The following is a 21,222-nucleotide window of genomic DNA, read 5'->3' as shown; positions in this document are numbered from 1 at the left end:
TACTTTTAAAAAGTCTTTCTGGCTGCCTTATCGAGCACAGACTATAGTGATGGAAAGGGCAGAAGCTGGGAGAGACATGATGATAATGTGGTTAAACATGGTCCAATTCCAAGCCCACTGTGAATGTTTCCTGCTGGACTTTAGATGGCATGTACAAGAAAGAGGAGCATCGTGGCCGAGAGCAAGGGTAATGGCCTCAGCTATGGAAAGATGTGGTGTCGTAGTCTGCCAGGGCTGAGATCACAGCATGCCGCAGACTGGCTGCCTTGGACAACAGGCATTTACTGGCTAACCGTTTTGAAAGGTAGAAGCTGAAGCTCAAGGTGCCTTATTGGAACTGGCTTGGAGGCAATCACTCTCTGCCACCATCCAATGGCCATTTGACTCTTTCTGTCCCCTCCTGTGGCTTCTACTTCCATGTCCAAACTTCCTTTGTTTACAAGGACTCTAATCATACCAGATTAAGGTTCACCCTAACTCAGATCAGTGTCATCTTAACAGGATCTTCAAAGATCCTATGTGCCAATGAGTTCACATCCATAGGACCAAGGGTAAGGACTTGAGCATGCCTTTGTCAGAGGCAGGATTGAATCGACAGAAGGAAGTGCCACTTACTCACAGGGGAAAGACTCCAGAAAAAAGTAGCACCATTTGTTGGGGTAGTGGGGAGAGGAAGAACATGTTTGACATTAGCAGTTCACTCAAACATGTTGAGAATAGGGTGCTAGGTAAAAAGGACTTGTACCAGTAATATAATATAAAAAGAAGACTTACAATTGAATAAAAAGATGAATAATCTAGTTTAAAAATGGGCAAAATATCTGGATAGTCATTTCACCAAAGATATATGAATGTCCAATAAACACATGAAAAACTCTCAACATCAGTAGATTATTATACAGTTATTAGGGAAATGCAAAGTAAAGTCAAAATGACATAATACATCCAAAAGAACTCCTTAAAAAAAAAAACAACAGTAAAAAGTGTTAGTGAGGGCATGGAGAAACTGGAACTCTCATACATTCCTGGTGGGAATGTAAAACAGTATAACCACTTTGGAAAAGAGTTGTCAGTTTCTTAAAATGTTAAACATAAATTTACCATATGACACATCAATTCCATTCCTGGGTATGTACACAAGAGAAATGAAAACATATTTTCATACAAAGACTTATACAAGAATGGTCATAGCAACATTATTCATAATAGCTAAAAAGCAGGAATAGCCTTGCTTTAGTTTCCTGGCTGCTAAATTAAATACTATGCAATGGGTTGGTTCAAACAACAGGAATCTATTATCTCACAGTTTTGAGGCTAGAAGAAGCCCAAAATCAAGGGGTCTTCAAGGCGATGATTTCTCCCAGGAGCCTGTGGCATTCTGGGACTGGCTGCCGGTGATCCTTGGCCCTTGCCTTTTCTGTCACAAGGCAATGCACACAGCAACCTCTCGTGGCTTCTCCCTTCTCTTCCAGGTTCCTTGACTTCCAGTTTCTGGCTGCATCCCCTGTGGCTTCCTCTCCCTCTGTGGCCTTCCCTATGAGAACTGCAGTAATGGGATTAAGACCCATCCTGATCCAGCTAGGCCACATCTTAATGGAAGTGATCTCATCTAAAGGTCCTATGTGCAATGCGTTCACACCCACAGGAAAACATTACATGTAAGAACATGTTTTTCAGGGGTATGCATCTCCACGCCACCGAAAACCAAATGTCCATCAACTGGTGAATGGAACAAAAAAAGGTTGGTCAGGACACTGACATATAACTGCTGTTTTGCTTGCATTTAAATAATTCTAAGCAATTCCTTTGTAAATCCAGATTAGCCCTTTGCTTAGCCCATATCCAATTCTGAACATCAGTTAGTTCTGTTGTATAAATCTGTAGCCACTTAAAGGTTTGTAACAATTTTTCCCAGAGTAAAAATTATTTTTTAATGGGAATCTTGTATACAAGCCATTTCTGATTCTAATTAGATTTATCTGGAGAAAACACTACTGGCTAAGCGTTACAAGTAATGCCAGCTAAACAAAATGTTAATATACTCTGAGTGGGGGAATACTGTTACATCTAAAAAGCATAATAACCAACATTAATAAGAAACTGGAAATACATAATTTGGATAGTTATTCACAAATTAGGCATTTTGTTCTGTTTATAAACAACATCTAGTTCACAGGGACAAGAGCAGGATCCTTAAACTTGCAGGCAACATGCTCACCTAATGCAAGTGCCACTGAACAGCAATTACATTTCCACTTTGCTCAAATATATGAATAAAAATCATTAATTTTACAACTGAAGTAATGAAAGTCTTGAGTATTAAGCAGATTATGCATTAAGCTAGCTCTCATTTAATGTGGTTATTACCTCTACTGTTAATGTGTAACACAAGGCATATAATAGCTAAGCACTATATTTTAATCTAATAATAGTAGCTATAATCTTCTGAAACGTACTTCATGAATCAAAGCCATAATGTGTTCACTGGGAGTTTGGATTAGTATTCATGAGATCTAAATCTATTGAAACTTGCTGCAAGAGGAAAAAGGAAAACAAGAAAGCTTTTAAGGAGCTAAAAAAAAAGTGAAATAAAAGCATTTTGGAAGACTTTCTTTTCCTTGCTAAGTGCAACATGCAGAGGACTGCTGGTAGTCTCCAGCATTTACTAAAGAGACTGATGGAGCAATATGTGCAGCCCTGCTCCAATAATGGAGAGCTATAACACAGCACATCCTACCCAAAGGAGACACCAAGTTTCTAACTCATTATAGAGATGAAAACAGGAACCCCAAAAGTCAGAAAAGGCTTTTCATAGATTTTATAAAGGATTAGGATTCAAAATAACTTCATGGAACTGAGCTCAGCAGAAGCACTTTCATATTTAACAGAAAAACAATATAGCCCTTACATTGCTCAAAACATAACGGGATCTTAATAGCCATCATAACCCATGCATATGAGTTAAATGGAAAATGTCTTATGTTTTTAGGCTAAAATTAACTCCCTAATTCATTTTTCCCACAGACTAATCTTTATGCAGTCGGGTTTTACGAGGCACTTACTATGTAACAAGCACACCATGGAGAGAATGAAGATAAATTACGTATTTCCAGTTAACATGAGACACCACACCCTACCATGCAAGGGCTGAAACAGAATGATGTGAGAATGCTTGAGGAACATGTTCTAGGACTGAAGGAAAACACTGCACAGAAAATGATACCCTGGATGGAATCAAAGGGCAAGAAAGATGATCAGTCCACGAGAACAGGGTGGCAACACATGCAGAGGGGAAACACTAAACAACCAGCATTACAAGTATGAAAGAGCCTCCTCAGAGGGTGGTGACAGAGTCAGTGTGGAGGGAGCAAGGGCGTGTTCCAAAGGCTTAAAAGGAAAGGAGCTGGGAGAACAAGAGCGGGAGAGGTAGCTGGACAAGGCAGGAGGAATCAAGTTCAAAAGACACCACACATGGGATGATGAAGAGCTCACGAAAGTGCGTCTTCAACTGGGACTTGAAAGGTGGTACAATTTGCCAACTCTTCCTAACACACAGAACATTTAGTGATCACTGACTGATACAAGAACTGCTCTGAATCTCATGCAGAAAACACCATGGAATTTAATGTGCTTTCACAACCAATGAGGAAAAATCAAATAGTAATCAATCAATACAACAACTCAAAAACATGCCAAGGGACAAAATGTGTCTGTACCCTCTGAGCCCCTGGAAAATGCCATGGATTCCATCCATAGAGAAACTGCAACAAAAAAGCTACTCTCCACAGTACACAGTCCTCCATGTCTGAGCTTCCGGAGCTGTGCTGTCCAGTCTGGTAGCCACAAGCCTCATGTGGCTATTCAAATTTAACTAAAATTAAATCAGATTTAAGATTTAATTCATTAGCCACACTAGCCATATTTCAAATGCTCAATAGCTCCACATACTGGAAAACACAAGTTACAGAACATTTCTATCACTGCAGAAAGTTCTATTGGTTAGTGCTGCCATAAAGGCACCACTGCCAAATGCAAAAAGTCACCTGGATTATTGCTGATTTCCTCACAGACACTGGGGACTGACGGCTTAATGTGCTGAGCCCTCTGTCTTGGGGCTGGCCCCTATGAACCTTGTTGCTGCAAGGAGAGGCTAACCCTGCTTATAATTGTGCCTAAGAGTCTCCCCCTGAGTGCCTCTTTGGTGCTCAGATGTGGCCCTCTCTCTCTCTAACTAAGCCACCTTGGTGGGTGATCTCACTGCCCTCCTCACTACGTGGGACCTGACTCCCAGGGGTGTAAATCTCCCTGGCAACGCAGGATATGACTCCCGGGGATGAAACTGGACCTGACATCATGGGACTGAGAATGCTTTCTTGACCAAAAGGGAGAAAAGAAATGGAACAAAATAAAGTTTCACTGGCTAAGAGATTTCAAATAGAAGTTGAGAGGTCATTCTGGATGCTACTTTTATGCAAGCTTCAACCAGATACTGCAAATTGCCACAGTATGCCAAGCCCTGACCAAGCGTATTCCTGAAAACCCTAAAGAATACCCTGGGCTCTATCTAAGACTCTAAAAATGTTTTACCTAGTAAGTATATTTTTTCAGAAACGTAAGGCCTCCAGATTGTTCCTATGCCAGATAAGTCCTGAAACCCAGAGGTTCCAATATCTCCAAGAACATCAATCAGTTTCATTTCTCTACCCCATAAGGTCAACAGCCCTTTTCAGCAAGAAGAAGTTAAAATGGCCACTGCCCAGATATTCCTGAATATTGAGAGAATGATTAAATGAGAGGGAGGAAGTGTAAATGAGAAATCAGGATTTAACAAATGAGTATGACTATTGACTAATTATATAGCTATTTCTTTTCAGCTCCTAGTGTGTTAGAATAGCTAGAAGAAAATACTGGAAATTGTTGAGCTGTAATCCAGTAGCCCTGTATAGTTATATGGAAAAAAAAAAAAGTCAGTTGCCCATGTTGTATGGATTTTCTTCTAAATCTTTTATTCTGTTCCACTGATCTCTAGATCTATCTCTGACAATACTACCCTGCTTCATTAACCTACATTTATTGAAAGTCTTAAAATTATTAGAGTATGATACTAGGGGTCAATGAGGGGGTTGGGGAGGGGATAAGGTTATGGAATGTTTGGGGTTTTCTTTTTCCTTTTTATTTCTTTTTCTGGAGTAATGCAAATGTTCTAAAATTGATCATGGTGATGAATGCACAACTATGTGATGATCCTGTGAACCACTGATTATGTACTTTAGATGGATGGTATAGTGTGTGAATATATCTCAATAAAATTATATTTTTAAAAAATGGCTATATCCAATTAAAAATACACAGAAAGATGAGGTACAGCTTACTTTTCACAACAGATGTCTTCCTAGTTTCATTTACTAAGAAAATTCTTGTGGAATAAAAAAATTGGCTGGTCTTTGTCCCCAGTTCCAGGAAGATGCTTTCTAAATCTTTGGATTTTCCCATGATAGGTGTGTCTTCTGTTGTTCATGGAAGGCCCTAGACAACACCTGATGGTTTTTGCTCAGGAGATGACCCAGTGGGGTAAGCCACTCTTGTAGTCATAGGGTGAGGAGCGATGATGCCAGAATGACCAGCCATGTAACTGGGGAGTTGGGGCTTTGAGCCACTGTGTATCAGCAGGGAGGAGCAGCTGGAGATTGAGTTCAACCACATGGGCATTTATTTAACCAGTCATGCCTATGCAATGAGGCCCCAATACAAACAATGTTACTGAGGCTCAAGAAAGCTTCGCTTCCAGATAGTATGCATCCAAGTGCTAGGAGGGTGTTTTGTCTCCTGACTCCAGAGGACCCAGCAGCGTCAAATTTGAGGACCCTCCTGGACCTGCCCCATGTATCTCTTCTTAATTTTATACTTTTACCTATAGTAAAACTGCAAACCCAGGCACAGAGCTTTCTTGAGTTCCATGAGTCATTCTAGCAAATTACTGAACTTGAGGGGTGGTGGGAACCCCTGAACTGTAGCCAGCTGGTCAGAAGTACAGGTGGCCTGAGAATCACCAAACTTGCAGCCAGTATCTGAAGGGCAATCCTGTAGAGGACTGTGCCGTTAATCTGTGAAGTCTCACCTAATTCCAGGTATTAGAGTCAGAATTGCACTGTAGTTGATATCAGAAGTGAATGTAAAAATGAATGATATTTTATACTTTATAAGTTAAGCTTACCATTTAAAGGAATCCTGTGGAGAAAACAATCTATAAAGAGGATTAACACCTTTTAATTTATCCAGCTAGAATGAGAGAAATGGGCTACTCGTCTTTGTCTTATAAAATGCCAACTCTGTTGCTAGAAACAGTCATGAAAAGTTAAATCCCATGAGGCAAACTTTGACCAGAAGAAGACAGATGTCAGTGGGTATATGTGTCTTCCTTTCTCTCCCAGAATGGACTATCCTGAGACACATACATACTTAATTGGTTCAAATTTCATTCACAAGAATCTCATGAGGAAAGGGAAAAAGGTTAAAATCCAACAGGAAACGGAACAGAGAACTGAACAAAAGAGGATCTCTCATGAGATAACTCCATCTTGTTTGTAATCAGAAAAATGCAAATAAAATCACAATTAGATATCACTAAACACTTAGGAGACAAGGTAAAATTTAGAAAACTAACAATACCAAGATACTAAGTGTCAGTAAGGATTGGAGTAACTGTCAATCCCATACACCACACTGAAAGTGTGTAAAAGTATAATCACTCTGAAAAATCACTTGGCATTATCTACTAAGTTTGAACATCTATATATACTATAATGTCCAAGGCTAGGCATATGATGAGAGAAATACATGCACATGTGCACTAGAGATATGTACAAAATGATGACAGCATTATTTTTAGAAAAACAAAATTAAAAACAATTCATATAGCAATTAATTCTACATAGCAATAAAAATGAATAAACTACAGCTACTTATAAGAGCATGGATGAATCTCAAAAATAACATTGGACTATTTTTATAAAGTACAAGTGGTATAAAACTATCATATTAGGAGTGCATGTTAGCTATCGAAAATTATTTAAACCAAAAAGAAAAACAAACCACAAAAACAACAATGATCTGATTATCAGGATTAGTCAGGATAGTGGAAGAGAGGAGAGAGGGTTAGAAATAAAGTTGGGAGAAAGTGTGTGGGGTGTTGGGGAAGGCTCAGTATGTACTATTTCTTGATTTGTACAGTGGTTACATGGGTATTTTTTTGAGGTAATTAATTGAGCTGGACATTTTTGTTTTGTGCACATTTCAATATGACTGTTGTATTTCACACCAAAAAAAGAAGTTTAAAAGAAAAGTAGCATATGCACATACACACGCAAAATCACTCTCAAACATAAGGTCAAATTATTCCCATTCCATCCCATTCACAGCCATCTTCCAACGTCTTGCTTCCTCTCATCGTGACTTACCTCTTGTAATGCTTTACTAATGAATGGTGAGACACTGATGTTTTCTCCTGCTTCTGGGTGGATCTGGAAATTCACTCTTTGATAAAGAATCTGAAACAAGAACAGGATATATTTTATCTAGGTGGAAAAACAATGGAAAAGCCTTCACAATAAAGGCTTGAAATGAGGAAATTAATCTTTGATGGGAAAAAAATGCTGTTTCATAAAACATATTTTAGTAATAGGCTTATTTTAGGACTTCATGAAGAACCTCACAACGAAGCAGGAGTCAATCGAGAAAAACCTCATCTACAAAGTAACGAATGGCTGTGAGACACAAACGTGAATTCCAAAATCTCTGCTGGCATTTGGGGATGACAAGTCTCCCCTGTGCAACTCTATCCCATGCATTTTAGGACATTTTGCATCTCCCCAACAGAATACCCCCCACCTCCACCCGCATTTCTAGCAGGCCCTTTAGGAGAGCAGCGCCACCCCTATACCCCCTCCCTCCCTCTGAGAATCACGGGCTTTAACTCATATATTTAAATATGTGAGTTAAAACACTGGTTTCACATATATTTTGCATGAACATTTCTTTAATGTTTTATTCTTGTGAAAATTAACTTTCCCATTATACTCAATAATTTAATTCCTAATATTACTCTGTACATCAAACCTGCCTTGTACCACTACTTAAGAAAGCCAACACTATTCTACATTCTAGTATCTTCATATCTCTTTTCATATAAGTGATAAGCTATTTCTCTTTCATAAAGTAAAACTACCATATTATTTTTAAAATGACAACATCTCAGATCCACACACCCAAAAAAAATGTGTTTCATGACATTCAGGATGTATTTTACTGGGAATACTTACTTGTGTCTACAGAGAGCTGCTAGCTGCCAAAAGAGGTTCACTGTTGCCAGGAGGACAACGTGTCAAAGCAAAAGCCATGAGCTCCTGATGAGTGGCCAAGTTCTGATAACCTTCAGATTGTCCTAATTGGCTACAAACATCCCAACTTTTTGAATAACCTGCAAAATTGGCCAGAAAAAAACTACGCTAATTTCCAGAAGAAGAAAAATCTCCAATCTAAAGATGAGAAATACACTGGATTTATGCTCAGGTTTTATACTATGAAAGCAAAATTCTAGTCTTCAGTGACACTTATTATTACAGAAACAGAAATGCATAACAATTCAAGGTAGAAAAGAAAGATAAGGCTGGTTTATTATCCAGAAAGCTCAGCACTACTCCAGGGAGATTTTTATGACAAAATCTGTTAAATTTTGGATTGACAATGACTACAAATAATCTTACTAAGCTTTGATATTCAGTAAAAAATCTGAATATCTGAATTCAGAAGACTTCAAAGTATGATCCAACCCTGCTACTTAGCACTTGTGTGAGCTAGAGAAAGTTCCAGATATCAACTTTCCTTCACTGTTATAAAGAGATACTACTACTAATGCCTTCCTCATTGGGTTGCTGAAAGGATTAAATGACATTTCTATTTGAAAGCACTTTGTGAATTGAAAAGTGCTAGAAAAGGAGAAATTATTATAGGTACTTCCATAGAATCATTCACTTTCTAGAAGAATACAGAGACAGAAGGACAGAGTGCCAAAATAGAACACCAGCCCCTGATGCACGGCAGAGATCTTTCTCCTACACAATGTTATATTCTGAATTCTGAAAACACGTTTATTCTTATTGTAAGGGGGTCAGTTTGAGAGTAGGTCTTTTTTGGGGGGAAAGTACCAAGGCCTCAGTCCAGAATAATTTCCCCAGGTATATAAAGTAAAAATTGATATAGGCCTCACATTTACAAGAATAAAATTATTACAAAGCTCTCTAAAGAAAAAGTTTGGGCTCACTACAACAATCTTTTCCCAGTAAATTGTAATTATTCTGAGTTTAATGTTGCAAAATCCATTGATTAATATTAAAGAAAACAATTCTTTTAGAAATCAATTTTCTAATAGTGACTTTATAAAGCATTGTTTTTTTCCTCAGAGTTTTAAAATGTTTTCATACATGTATACACCAAAAAGTGCTCCAATCATTAAGTGTACAGGCCCAAGAGTTACTATGAAATGAAGCAATGAGTTTTTAACTACTTGCTACACAGATAGAGGCTTTTATAGAAAAAACAGAAACAGCCTCAGAAAATAGATAATCTAGCATGGAGTTCATGATAAGAATATATCACTCCCTACTCCACTGGGAGATATACTCTTTAATAGAGATTAAATATTGTGGATTATTTATTTCCACAATGACATCTGCTTATCCTCCAGAGACCTGAATTTAATTTCAATATGGAAAATTTTAGGGTTGTGAACTACTTCCACTTTCTCAACATTACTTTCAAAGTGCCGTGTTATCTGAAAATAAAGAACAGAAATAGATTGTATAGTCACAAATTATAAATATTTCAAAACATCTAAGTTTTCTTTTATATAATACATAAAATGATACAAAAATATTTTATATAAAATCTTCTTAAAATTATGAACATATTTTTAACATGGAACAGAAGGCATAACAAAATCTTAGATAAAATACAGCCCCTGAAACCCATGATGTATTTATATTAATACATAAGCACATGCCATACAGGCTTATCAGTACTCATAAAATGTTTCACAAGTCTTTTAAGCAAAATGTGGCTGGCTTATCAATCAGGCCAATTAATTGATTTCAGAACAGATGCTTCCACTACTGAACATGTAAAGAGGATATGAGCAACATGTTAAGTAAGCTGTCTACTTCACCTGCTGCCATCAGCTCCCGGCAGTGCACACTGGCTGCTTTGTAGTCATGGAAACGTAGTGCTTGCTCTACTAACAGGATTAAACCCGTCCACGTCTTTCTTCCAGGTCTTCACGTGTAAACACGGGCAAATGATTTAATGATTATGGCAGCATAATCATTAATAATCATGATAAAACAGCTCATTAACACGGACTTCCAAATTAATTCAAAAACAAAAGAGGAGACTAAATTTTAAAATCATAGGACAAAAGGTCACAACAACTTTGACCTTCCAATCTACTTACTAAGCACAGACTTAGCCCCCAGTCAGCCAAGAGATCACTGATTAATTTCAAATCCTAATAAAAAAATCAGTGACCATATCAAAAAATCCAAAACAAGAGTGATCTACTATAGCCTTACAGAGAAGGCTTGGTATTACTGAAGTAAGTGAAAAAGAAAACAGGTTATAAAAGGGCCAAGACACAGTGAATCATAGATAAATGAATGGATGAAGGTAGCGAAGCAACAAAATTTCTTATCTTGATAATCCCACTAGGATTCAGAAGCTGTAAAACAAGGGTTGTCCAGAGCATCCGTGGACTTCAACCGTACAGATGAGTGTGCACAAAGAATGGTGATGAAATACATATTCTAACTTATCCTCAAGTCTTACACTCCTTTTCTAAAGAAATAGAATCACTGCAAAATTACATGCCACTAACACACTGCCTACATTAAGTTACACAAAGATTTTTGCCATTTTTTCCTCCTAAAGCCTAATAGGATGAAAAGAAGAGGCAATAAACAACAAATCATGCATATTACTTTAAATATATTGTTATAAATTAACACAAATTTACCTTGGGTGTGTCAATCTAAAACTCTCAGTATTGGGCAATATTGTTTGAATACTACCATATGGTAAATAATATAAAAAATAAATCCATCAAAATCTCATAATAAGAAGTTGGTTTACATTACTCTCATTTCTAAGCATTTGGAACTGTAAACATTTTTGCTATTTCACTTTTTACATTTTGTCCTTTGGATGTTCTTCTAATTTTAAGTAATATATGTCCAGTGTGAGGGAGAAAAAAACTTGAAAACAAAGTAAATAAATATGATTTTGCACCTTCACTGACATTGCTTATCTTTTATTTACCACAGTCAGCTTCTGGACTCTTGAGAACACATACCAAAATTCAGTTCATGTTAAAACAAAGATCTTAAATTATTTTCCCGAGAATACTCTTAGGCCAACTTCAATGTCACTTCCTTCTTTGACAGTCATGCACTCTTCTTCATTAAAATGTCTGATTTAGGTGCCTTTCCTTTCATTTTTACTATCTTAATACCAATTTAGCATGGTTATTTTTTTAATAATCTACCTCCTCTATAAAAATTTAAGCTCTGTGAGGACAAGCCGTGTTCATTGCTGAATTCTTAGTACCTAGCACCAAGGGGCTCAAGACATATTTCCTCAATGAAATGGGCATACATTTAATTCAAAATGTAACTTTCAATTATAAGATAAACAATTCAAAGCTACAATATAAATATAATGCTATTTGAATAGGTAGGCCAAAAAGAAAAAAAAAGTAAAACCTTTTATATTTCAAGAAATAGTATCTGTATGGCCCTTGCATTTGTAAGCTACAATATGGGTTGGAGGAAAAATAAACGTATCACAGAAACGGTTGAATGAAATTTATAAAGGATATCCCCATCAATCTCCTTTCTGTGCTTCAGAAGTTTAAATCAAATCCAAGGCTCATAATGGTCCAAATCTAATCTAAACAGGTTATAAAAGAAAGATGGTATAGTACTAAGACTCATAATATTATTAAAATTCACTCATGTTTTAGTAACATTAACATGGATTAGAAAAAATGGAACAAAATCTAAAAGTTTCTCAATAACAAATGCACGTCACTTAACATAAAACCTATTTCCAACATAATACTCTTGAAATGCTTGCATTTATTTAGAATACACTAAAACAAAAATGAAGGTGACAGGTGTGGTTTGTTTTCAGTGTTGAATTGCTGGTGTAAAATCCCCAGTTATTCAAACCCCAATGTAGGTGTGGCTGTGAAGGTTTTCTGTGGTTGTAACTCAAGTCCCTAATCAATCGACTTCAGGGAGCACATCCTAGATAACCAGGTGGGCCTGACTGAGTCAGATGGATGGCCTTACAAGAGGACCTAGGAGCTTTGGTTTCCCAGAAACAGAGAGAGAGAGAGAGAGAGAGAGAGAGAGAGAGAGAGAGAGAGAGAGAGAGAGGCAGATAGGGAAGGAAGGAAAACAAACCCTGCCTGTGGACGGCAGCCTGGCACAGGCTGCTGGAGCTCCACCCTGCTCCTCACCTCCCCTCCTGACCAACAGGCCAATAGCCTTGGACTTGCTCAGCCACCCCACAGTGGCACACATCAGTGCCTTGTAATGAGCCCCTTCACAGGGATAGCTCCTGCTGGTTGTGCTTCTCTGGTTGAGCCAGGGCTGACAGACCAGGTGTCTGAACCATGGTAAAGGTGGACTCCTGTTTATAACCTCCTCTCTTGAGTGCATTCTTTCTCTTACATTATCATCTACTCTCAAATTAGGAAATACATTTCTTTGAGAACAGGCAGATCCAAAAGGCTGGTGAATGAAATTAAGTCAAAAGGGTCCACTAATTGCCATCATCCCAAGTCACAAAAGGTGGAAAGGTAGGTTAAGAGGGAAGAATTGACTTTGTAACTGTGAAGTCCTCAATAAACTGTTTAACTTCTCTATTCCTGCAATTCCTACTTCTGCCTTTAAGCAAAACAGTAAGAAGCAATGAAAATAAATACGAGAACATAAAATTAGAATTATTGTTGTTGATGTAAAGTTTTATATGTAGACAGGTGAAACAGTCATCTTGAATTCTAAAGTTCAAATATTTAATAGCTTTTAATTCCAAAGAGTTCCAAACTGACAAACCAAGCAGGTGGTTAAAAGGAAAATATAACCAAAAATAGGCCTCCAGAGAATCATATCTAGAGAAAGGCCAAAAACAAAACTTTCTTAGAAAAAATAGCCAGATTATGGCAAGATGAGAAATCTATTAAAGAAAATTATTCAGACAAGTAGTCTGAGAAGAGAAGACTAATGGTGACATGACATGGCTTGGGTATCTGAAATATAAAGTATGTCCACATATTCTCTGCTACTCCCTTCAAAAAGGGGAACTTAATTCCCTCCCCTTGAGCGTAGGCTGAACAATGGGCAGAAGTGAAGGCAGGTGACTTCCGAGACCAGATCAGAAAAGGTGTTCCGGCCTCCTCTCTGCTCTCCCATGGACCACGTGCTGTAGGGAAGCCACTGCCATGGCAGGAGGACACTCAGGAAGCCTTATGGAGAGGCTCACATAATAAGGAACCATTCAGGATGGGTCTTAACCCAATTACTGGAGTCCTTTATAAATGGAATGAATACAAAGAGAAAGGGAGAAAGCCATGGAAGCAAGAATCTGAAGTCAACAAAACCTGGAAGAGAAGAGAGAGTTCAGCAGACACCACCATGTGCCTTGCCATGTGGCAGAGGAGCCAAAGATCGCCAGCAGACAGTCTTCAGGAAGAAAGCACTGCCTCGATGATGGCTTGATTTGGACATTTTCCTGGCCTCAAAACATAAGCTAATAAATTCCCATTTTTCAAGTCGAATAATTTCATGGTATTTTCTTTAAGTAGCCTAGGAAACTACAACACTATAACAGAAATGTGTATCCTCCAACAGCACCCAGCAAAGTGACATCACTTAACCTCTCTGCATTTCTATTTCATCTGTCAAATCTAACAGCAGTCACCTCCTCAAGAGGGTGCTATGCACTGTGAGTTAGTACATGAGAAGAACACAGAAGTGTGCTGACACACAGTCACCACTGTCTCTGGCAGTGATTTCTGCTACGTACACTCAGGTGGCCCATGATAAAAATGCATTGAATGAAATGCAGATAGTGGTCTTATCTTTTGATGCTGCTGCACTAAAGCTGTTCCACTTTAAAGTTTGGGGAATAGGAATGTGGCTGAGATGAGACAGTCCCAAATACCAGAACTAAAATAGTGTAATAAAGAAAAGAGACCTAAATACCACGTATTCCACACAGAGGCAGTTCCATGGGACTGAAGAAGGATGTTGTCCCACTAGACATGCACACAGGCTGCCAGGATCATGGGTGCTCCTGCTGCTTGCCAACTGAGCAGGAACATGGAAAATGCCTCACTGGCCTCCATGCACTGGATCCTCATGACATTCCTCCCTGGTGACCAGAGAATGTCACAGTTTGCAAAGGGCTTTTATAGGCATTAACTCATGTGAGTCTCATGATGTGGTGGGCAAAGCCAGGTGGGTATCATTCTCATTTTCCAAATGTAAAAATTAGAGCTAAAGTAATTTAGCAAATAAACGGGACAGATTCAGGGTATGACCCGATCTTCTGACTCCATCCAGTGTTCTTCCCAGTCATCTGAAATGCCTCACAGCGGATGAGTGGTGCCGTCAGATCACAGGATTGTCACCGCACCAAGGCTGACAAAGGCCAGGGACAAAGATGCTAATGCTACAATCTCAGACAGACAAAGACAGCTGAAACACTATGGTGTATTAATACCAGAGACCTTAAGAAAAAGGGTCCTATATACTAGGATTTTAAAACATTAAAGGATGTGTGTCCACTAAATATACTAAATATATGCATTTTCAAAAGCTCAAAAAACACAAACATAAGTCCTTTACTTTCAAAGCAGTAACACGATTCTTAGAGTAGTACATCAAATCACTGCTCATGCATGCTCAACAAAAAGGCCAACAACTGCTCTCGTAGAGATCAGCAAAAGCCAAAAAAGTGTTAAAAGACTCTGATAAGCAGAATAGTGTAGGTAAAGAAACAGGAAAGCCTTGGCTGCTATTTAACCCTGCAAGATGATGAAATGAGATAGCATCTGTGAAACACACAGCAAATAGTAAAATGCACAGCATTTTCTAACAAACTGTTCAGGTTCAAAAACAACAGAAAGCCCAGTTTGGGCCCTTATGGTGAACTGGTAAGGCTGGCTAGTTCTGATATTTGTGCTTTCTGGTATAAAGCTAACCAGGAGTAGGAACACTGATCTCTCAACTGTTCTGTGGCATCCAGAGTGATCCTGTCCTCATGTTAAGAACAGACAGTCTCAGCAGCTTGGCATGGGCACATGCCTCTATTAACACATCAACCTTTCAAGGAGAGACTAATCCTTGCCTTCTGACACCTGTAAACAACATTTTAATGTTTGTCTTGGATGATGCTAATAACAACACAGAGACCTCCTGCTGCAGTTCAACTTTCCAGAGATTTACCTGCTACCCTCAGAAACTCAGCAAGGCCCAGGAGCTTGGCTGACTGTTTGTAGCACGTTGGGGACTGGGAAATGCACTCCTTAATGAGACCAATCCGATCAGAGCATAATCTCACTACAAAAAAAGACATTTAAAAAAAAACAATTAAAATTATTGTTGCTAAATAATTAATGTACAATGTGGATCTTTTCTTTATCACCAAACTCGTAAAGCATAACAAATTAACTATGTCAGCCCTTAGGGAAAAATTTTAAAGAGGGTTGCATTTGTCTTGAAAACATCACATATTTCTGTCACACCCATCCCCACCCCTGCCTCACACCCTAAAACCTATTCCATGTTCCAAATACCCATTTGCTATCTTTACATCACCCAAGTTTGGAAAATATGATCCTCAAAGTGCTCACCAGTCTGATGTATTAACCTTTGGGGCCCAATCTTCTCACTTAAACTAGTTGTTAAGAAAATAAAACATATCTGACCAAACCAATTCACACACAAGCCAATTAATAGCATTTAAAATAAAGAAAAAAAAATTACATGTAAGGAAGAAATGGTACTTATTTGGGGTGGAGGCATCAACCTTTAAGAAGCCTGGCTCTGCCTGGGAGGCCCCCAAAAGCTAAAGGATCGACAGCAACAATGATGATGAGAATGGCTGACATAAAATGAATATTTTGAGTATGTTAACCCAATAAAACAGACCCCAAAACAGGTGAAGAAAGGTCAAGGTCACTGAAAAACTGATGGGACCGAAATTCAACCCAGCTCCAGAAAGTTTGTTTTTCACATCTTCTTTCCTTTATGATTCCTAAACCCACAACTATCCCCCAGCCCCTATGCTTTCCAAAAACTTTTCCTAGGTAGGTGAGAGGGGGCCCACGGGTTGGGGGGAATAACAAAGGGAGGTGGTGGTTGTTCTCTGGAATGAACTCTTTTCTTGGGAACTTTTTACCATGATTTAATTTCAAAGTAACATAAAGGTTACAAGAACGGTACAAAGAATTCCTCTATACCCCTTTGTCAAGATTAACCAATTGTTAATGTTTTGGTTCAGTCACACATACATGTGCACTCTTTCTCTCTTTTTATGTGTGTCTGTGGATATGCACACACTATTTTATTCCTGAGCCCATTTGTGAATAAGTTGCAAACATCACATCTTTCCTAAATATTTTGGTATGTACTTCCTAAAGTTTGGGCTCTTTGTTAGTCAGATGTATATACATCTGCTGGTATGACAATCCTGCTGTGACCTTAGGGTAATGTAGAGCTCACTTGCTACACTCCGAGCAGAGCTGCGGCAGCTTGCATCACTGTTCTGGATGACACACGGCAATCACTCGTACCCCAAAGTCCAGCCCCATCAACATCAGGCTTGGTCACCTGACTTTGTCGGGCAATGAAATGTGAATGGATGTGACATATGCCACTTGTGAGCAAAAGCTTTAAAAGTCATTGTGGGATTCCACTATCAATCTTTTCCCTCTGCCAGGAGAATGTGGCTGACCAGTGGATGTGAACTGTGAGTTAGAAATAAACCTATCACAAACCAGTGAGGTTTTTTTTTTTAAACTGTAGCACAATCTAACAAAAAACAACTGATCTGGTACACTTTGTACTTTTCCCTAATTTTACACATTCAAAAAACTATTTTCACCCTTGCCTTCTGAAACTATTTAATTTTGTCCCCTAGTATACATTTTACTTTAAAAAAATGTGGATAACTTTTGCAATATTTCAGATTCAATAACATATGCTGACTATGGGACAGATACTTTTTAACATGTTTCTAATCTGATTTTCAATATAACATTTGATGTGGATATAATCATCATTGTACATATGTAAAAATTTTCTCAGAAAAGCTCTAGCTTTAGTAACTGAGTAATCTAATTTCCTTATTATCACCCTCCTTCTAACTCAATAAAATCAGGGTAAAGAACTGAAACCACACACAGCAGTGGAACTTCATATTCTCTAAACTTACATTTAATGAAGCATTCAAGTTTGGTTCTCCATCTCTTTGTTGCTCTAAGCAAGGCACACTACCAGTATTTCAAGTACATTAAATAAACTTATATAGTGGCATTTTAAAGGGCTGCAATAACCATGCTCAAATGATTTTTTACTTATGTATGTATGGATATACTTACTCATGTATATATTTTTTGAGCCTCTTGAAAATCACTATACCACTTCTCTTTGACTGCTGATCTTAAGACATGATCATGTTTCAGAATGTGTTCTCTTAGTTAAATAAGTTCAAGCCTTAGACATTATTATCTTTCTGTGAAGGAGGAGGTGTTGGACTCCTAAAATTCCTTCTCAAAATGGAATTAATGACCATAAAAAGGATATGCACACATGTATCCTTTAATAATTGAGGATTCTTCATTTTCCTGAGGATCTCACAAATATATCTCAAATGTAAAACACCGTACTAAAAAAACATACACGCATAAGGAAAAAGCAAAAGGAAAATAATCAGCAGTTTCCGATCCACTTGCTACATGCAAAACGCTCTCGTTGCAGCCTTACGGGGCTAGGAGGTTACTGCCTAGCTAGCAAGCTGCAGATGTAAAATAGTTCCAGTCATACATGAATGACACCACACACATAGTTTTGTGTGATATTGCTAAAGTACAAATCTGAATTCTGTAGGCCAGGAAGGAGATTTGCAGGAATCAGTCACTTAACTGAGGACTGAGAAGACAAGTGAGAACTTCCTGGGCAAAGCCCCTTTTACTGTGGACCCTCTCCTCAGGACAGTGCTACCTGCTGCTCACAATGCAGGTGCTAATCAGACTACCTGGGTCTGACTCAGAGCTCCACCTCTAACTAGCCCTGTGACTCCAAAAAAGCTGCTTAACCTCCCTATTCCTTGATTTCATCATCTGAAAACTGGAAACAATAACAGTCACTACCTCACAGGGTACTGATGAGAACTCATGAATACATGTAAAGTAGTGAGATCATAAAAATCACTCAATCAATGCTAGCTATTACTCTTATTCCTACTGACAATATTCACAGGAACCCTCTTAAGTATGCAATCCTTGAATGGAAGGATTCTCAATGTTTCAGAATACAACCTTCAAGGCTGTCGAAGGTGTGTCTCATGACTATGCCCACCCGAGAAAGGTGAGGCCCAAAGACAAATGCCATAGGCCACACAGCTCAGCGTGGCTGGGCCAGAACTGAGATGCACACTTGACCCACTGGTGAGACTCTGCCTCGCTATCCCTGTACCAGTCCCTCAACAGCAGGAGCTGGGCCTTAGCACGTCAGTGTGTCTGGGCACCTGCAGCAGAGTAAGTGCTGAACTAATGCTTACTGAACAGAAAGGAAGGAATAGAAAGATGGGAACACCAGATGGTACGGGGAGAGAGGAAAAGAATAGAGGGAGGAAGAATGAATAGATGAAGAGGAAGGAGGGAGAGAAAGGAGAAAGCAGGTAAGATCACACTGATTCCACCATCACTTAGAAAATAGCTGCAAGTAAAATAATAAAAATGATATTGCATACTGTTGAGTAGTTACTATATTTCAGGCACTAAAATATATTCCTCATAAGCAACCCTATAAGGTGCTTACAAAACTCCCATTTTGAAAATGAGAATGCTTAAGCACAGATGCACAGAGAGGGGTGAAGGCTCCTGCCCACAGTCACCCAGCAGTAAGAGGCAGAGCTGCATTTCAGTCCCTGGCACCGTGGCTCCAGGATGCATTTAGCCACTATTGTAAGTCTAGAAAACGTACTTACCTAACTACAGACAGAACATGTAGGACAACCGAAACATCTGAAATTCATTCATCTGAATATTAAGAAATATTTTACAAACAAAAACACCCAAATTAGGGGAAGGCACACATACAAACACTTCATGGGAGACTCATATGTAAGGAATAATTTTTAAATGATATTTCCTTTCCTGTTTGCTATTAACTCATTAATTATAATTCACCCAGTACAACCTGGCTTCCCTCATGAGAAATAGCAATGCCTGAAGTACAGGCAAAGAAGGCTTTAAAACGAAGCAAAGTGACAAAATGAACTCTGCAAACCGACTAAAATAAAAATACCTGGACCATATATTTCAAAATTTCAAGTTACTCTGTTTGTCCAGTATTCCAGATGAAATCAAAAGACACTTAGAACTAAATTGTAGCTGTGAGATAAACACAAAAAAAAGTACCCAAAAGCAGTCCTCGAGATCCACATTCAGAAGGTTTCCTGACAGCCATTGTAATAGGAAACCTTAAATCAACATATCAAGCTGAAAAGCTGTCAAGACATGAAAGCTACTATCTTCTTAAAACACTCCTCAGTCGAAATTTCTCAGAAGCTACAGCAGGATTGCTTGGTTCCAGACAATCAAATTCAACAGCTAATATGAGAATATTACCAGCAAAAATACTGCTGAGTACCACAGAAAACTAGGGCTCAATGTAGGATTTCAAAATTCATCAGCACTTGGGGAACTGCAAGAAAAAAATTTTTGTACTGTATCAATCTCCTTGAATTAAACATAAGTAGCTGAAACACACAAAAATAAATATACACAGTCAAAGCTATAATGGCTTGAAATAACTTTGTCAATGCTTTTTTTAATAATAGAAAAAGGAGCATGGCAAAAGTTTCATGGTGCTTTGGACTCTCCACTGACTGAAAGTTGTAATTAAATATTTCAAGGCATGAGAGAAGGAAGCTAATAATTTAAGACCTGAGAAACAACTAAAAATGCCTTTTTGTAACACTGATAAATCTTCACAATTTTAAGAAGCTTTGAGTGCAGAAAAAGCATAGATGGTACAGCTGAACAAAGTTTCCTAGTGAATTAATGATCACCGTATGTAACGCTTGTTTAAGATGCTTTTGGATATTTGAAACCACCCTCAGGTTATTTCCTCACACTGATACTCAAACAGGAATGCTACTTCTTCCAAGTTGAATACATCTGTCTGACAGAGCAGAACTTTAATTTTTAGTAAAACCACAAAGACAAAGAAAGTCCACAAGAAAACATGAGAATGTCTTCACAGGGCCACAACCTTTCATCCCCACCATCAACTCAAGACATCACAGAAGACAAAGATGCCAAGGAACTTCCGAAAGTGCTAGGAGGTTCATAAATTAAAAACAAAAAAAAAAAAAAAAGGAGGGGAGACAATTGTGGTGAAATCTTACCAGAGCTGGAAAGAACCCAGTTATACCTCCCCTGCCCAGTTCTAAACACCTCCAGAGTTAAGAACTAAGAAGGAAGAATTACATGGCAAGTGAGCCAAGCACATGGCTGACAACTGAGCTGCTCCCCTCACTTAGGGCACTGGGTTCAGGGTTTAGGGCAACAGAGGACCTGCCTCCCATCTATTGGTAAAGGCGCACTGTCCTCAGAGCACAGGGTCTATAATGACAGGTGGTCACAGTGGGATGCTGTTCTGGGTGATGTCTGCGTGACTTTATGTGTGGATAAAAGAACTAAGATAACACTAGGAATTAAACCCTAGACAAGACCTTCCTATCATTCCCACCTTTAAAACAGAACCAATTCAATTAAAGAATATTCTGAGACTATAAAACAAGCTTAAAAACCAAAAAATAATTATCATTTAGAGTTACTTAAAATTTATGCAACTGAAACAAAGTGCAGAAATAAAC

At 38.4% G+C, this 21,222-nt stretch overlaps 1 protein-coding gene across 1 annotated transcript in view; it reads right to left on the bottom strand.

Annotated features, from left to right (window-relative positions):
- The window catches only part of LOC119506814 (neuroblastoma-amplified sequence-like), an 84,150-nt gene that overhangs the window by 50,019 nt on the left and 12,909 nt on the right, over positions 1-21,222 (bottom strand). Inside the window, exons 5-7 of the mRNA XM_037799905.1 lie at positions 15,561-15,674; positions 8,319-8,476; positions 7,458-7,547 (exon numbers count right to left, since the gene is read on the bottom strand). Coding sequence (XP_037655833.1) covers positions 8,325-8,476; positions 15,561-15,674 — 266 coding nt within the window. The 3' untranslated portion in view covers positions 7,458-7,547; positions 8,319-8,324. The remainder of the gene's footprint in view (positions 1-7,457; positions 7,548-8,318; positions 8,477-15,560; positions 15,675-21,222) is intronic.

Source organism: Choloepus didactylus, chromosome 12 (genome assembly GCF_015220235.1).
Source record: "Choloepus didactylus isolate mChoDid1 chromosome 12, mChoDid1.pri, whole genome shotgun sequence".
Lineage (NCBI taxonomy): Eukaryota > Metazoa > Chordata > Mammalia > Pilosa > Megalonychidae > Choloepus > Choloepus didactylus.
This window is presented reverse-complemented; position numbering and strand designations above follow the sequence as displayed.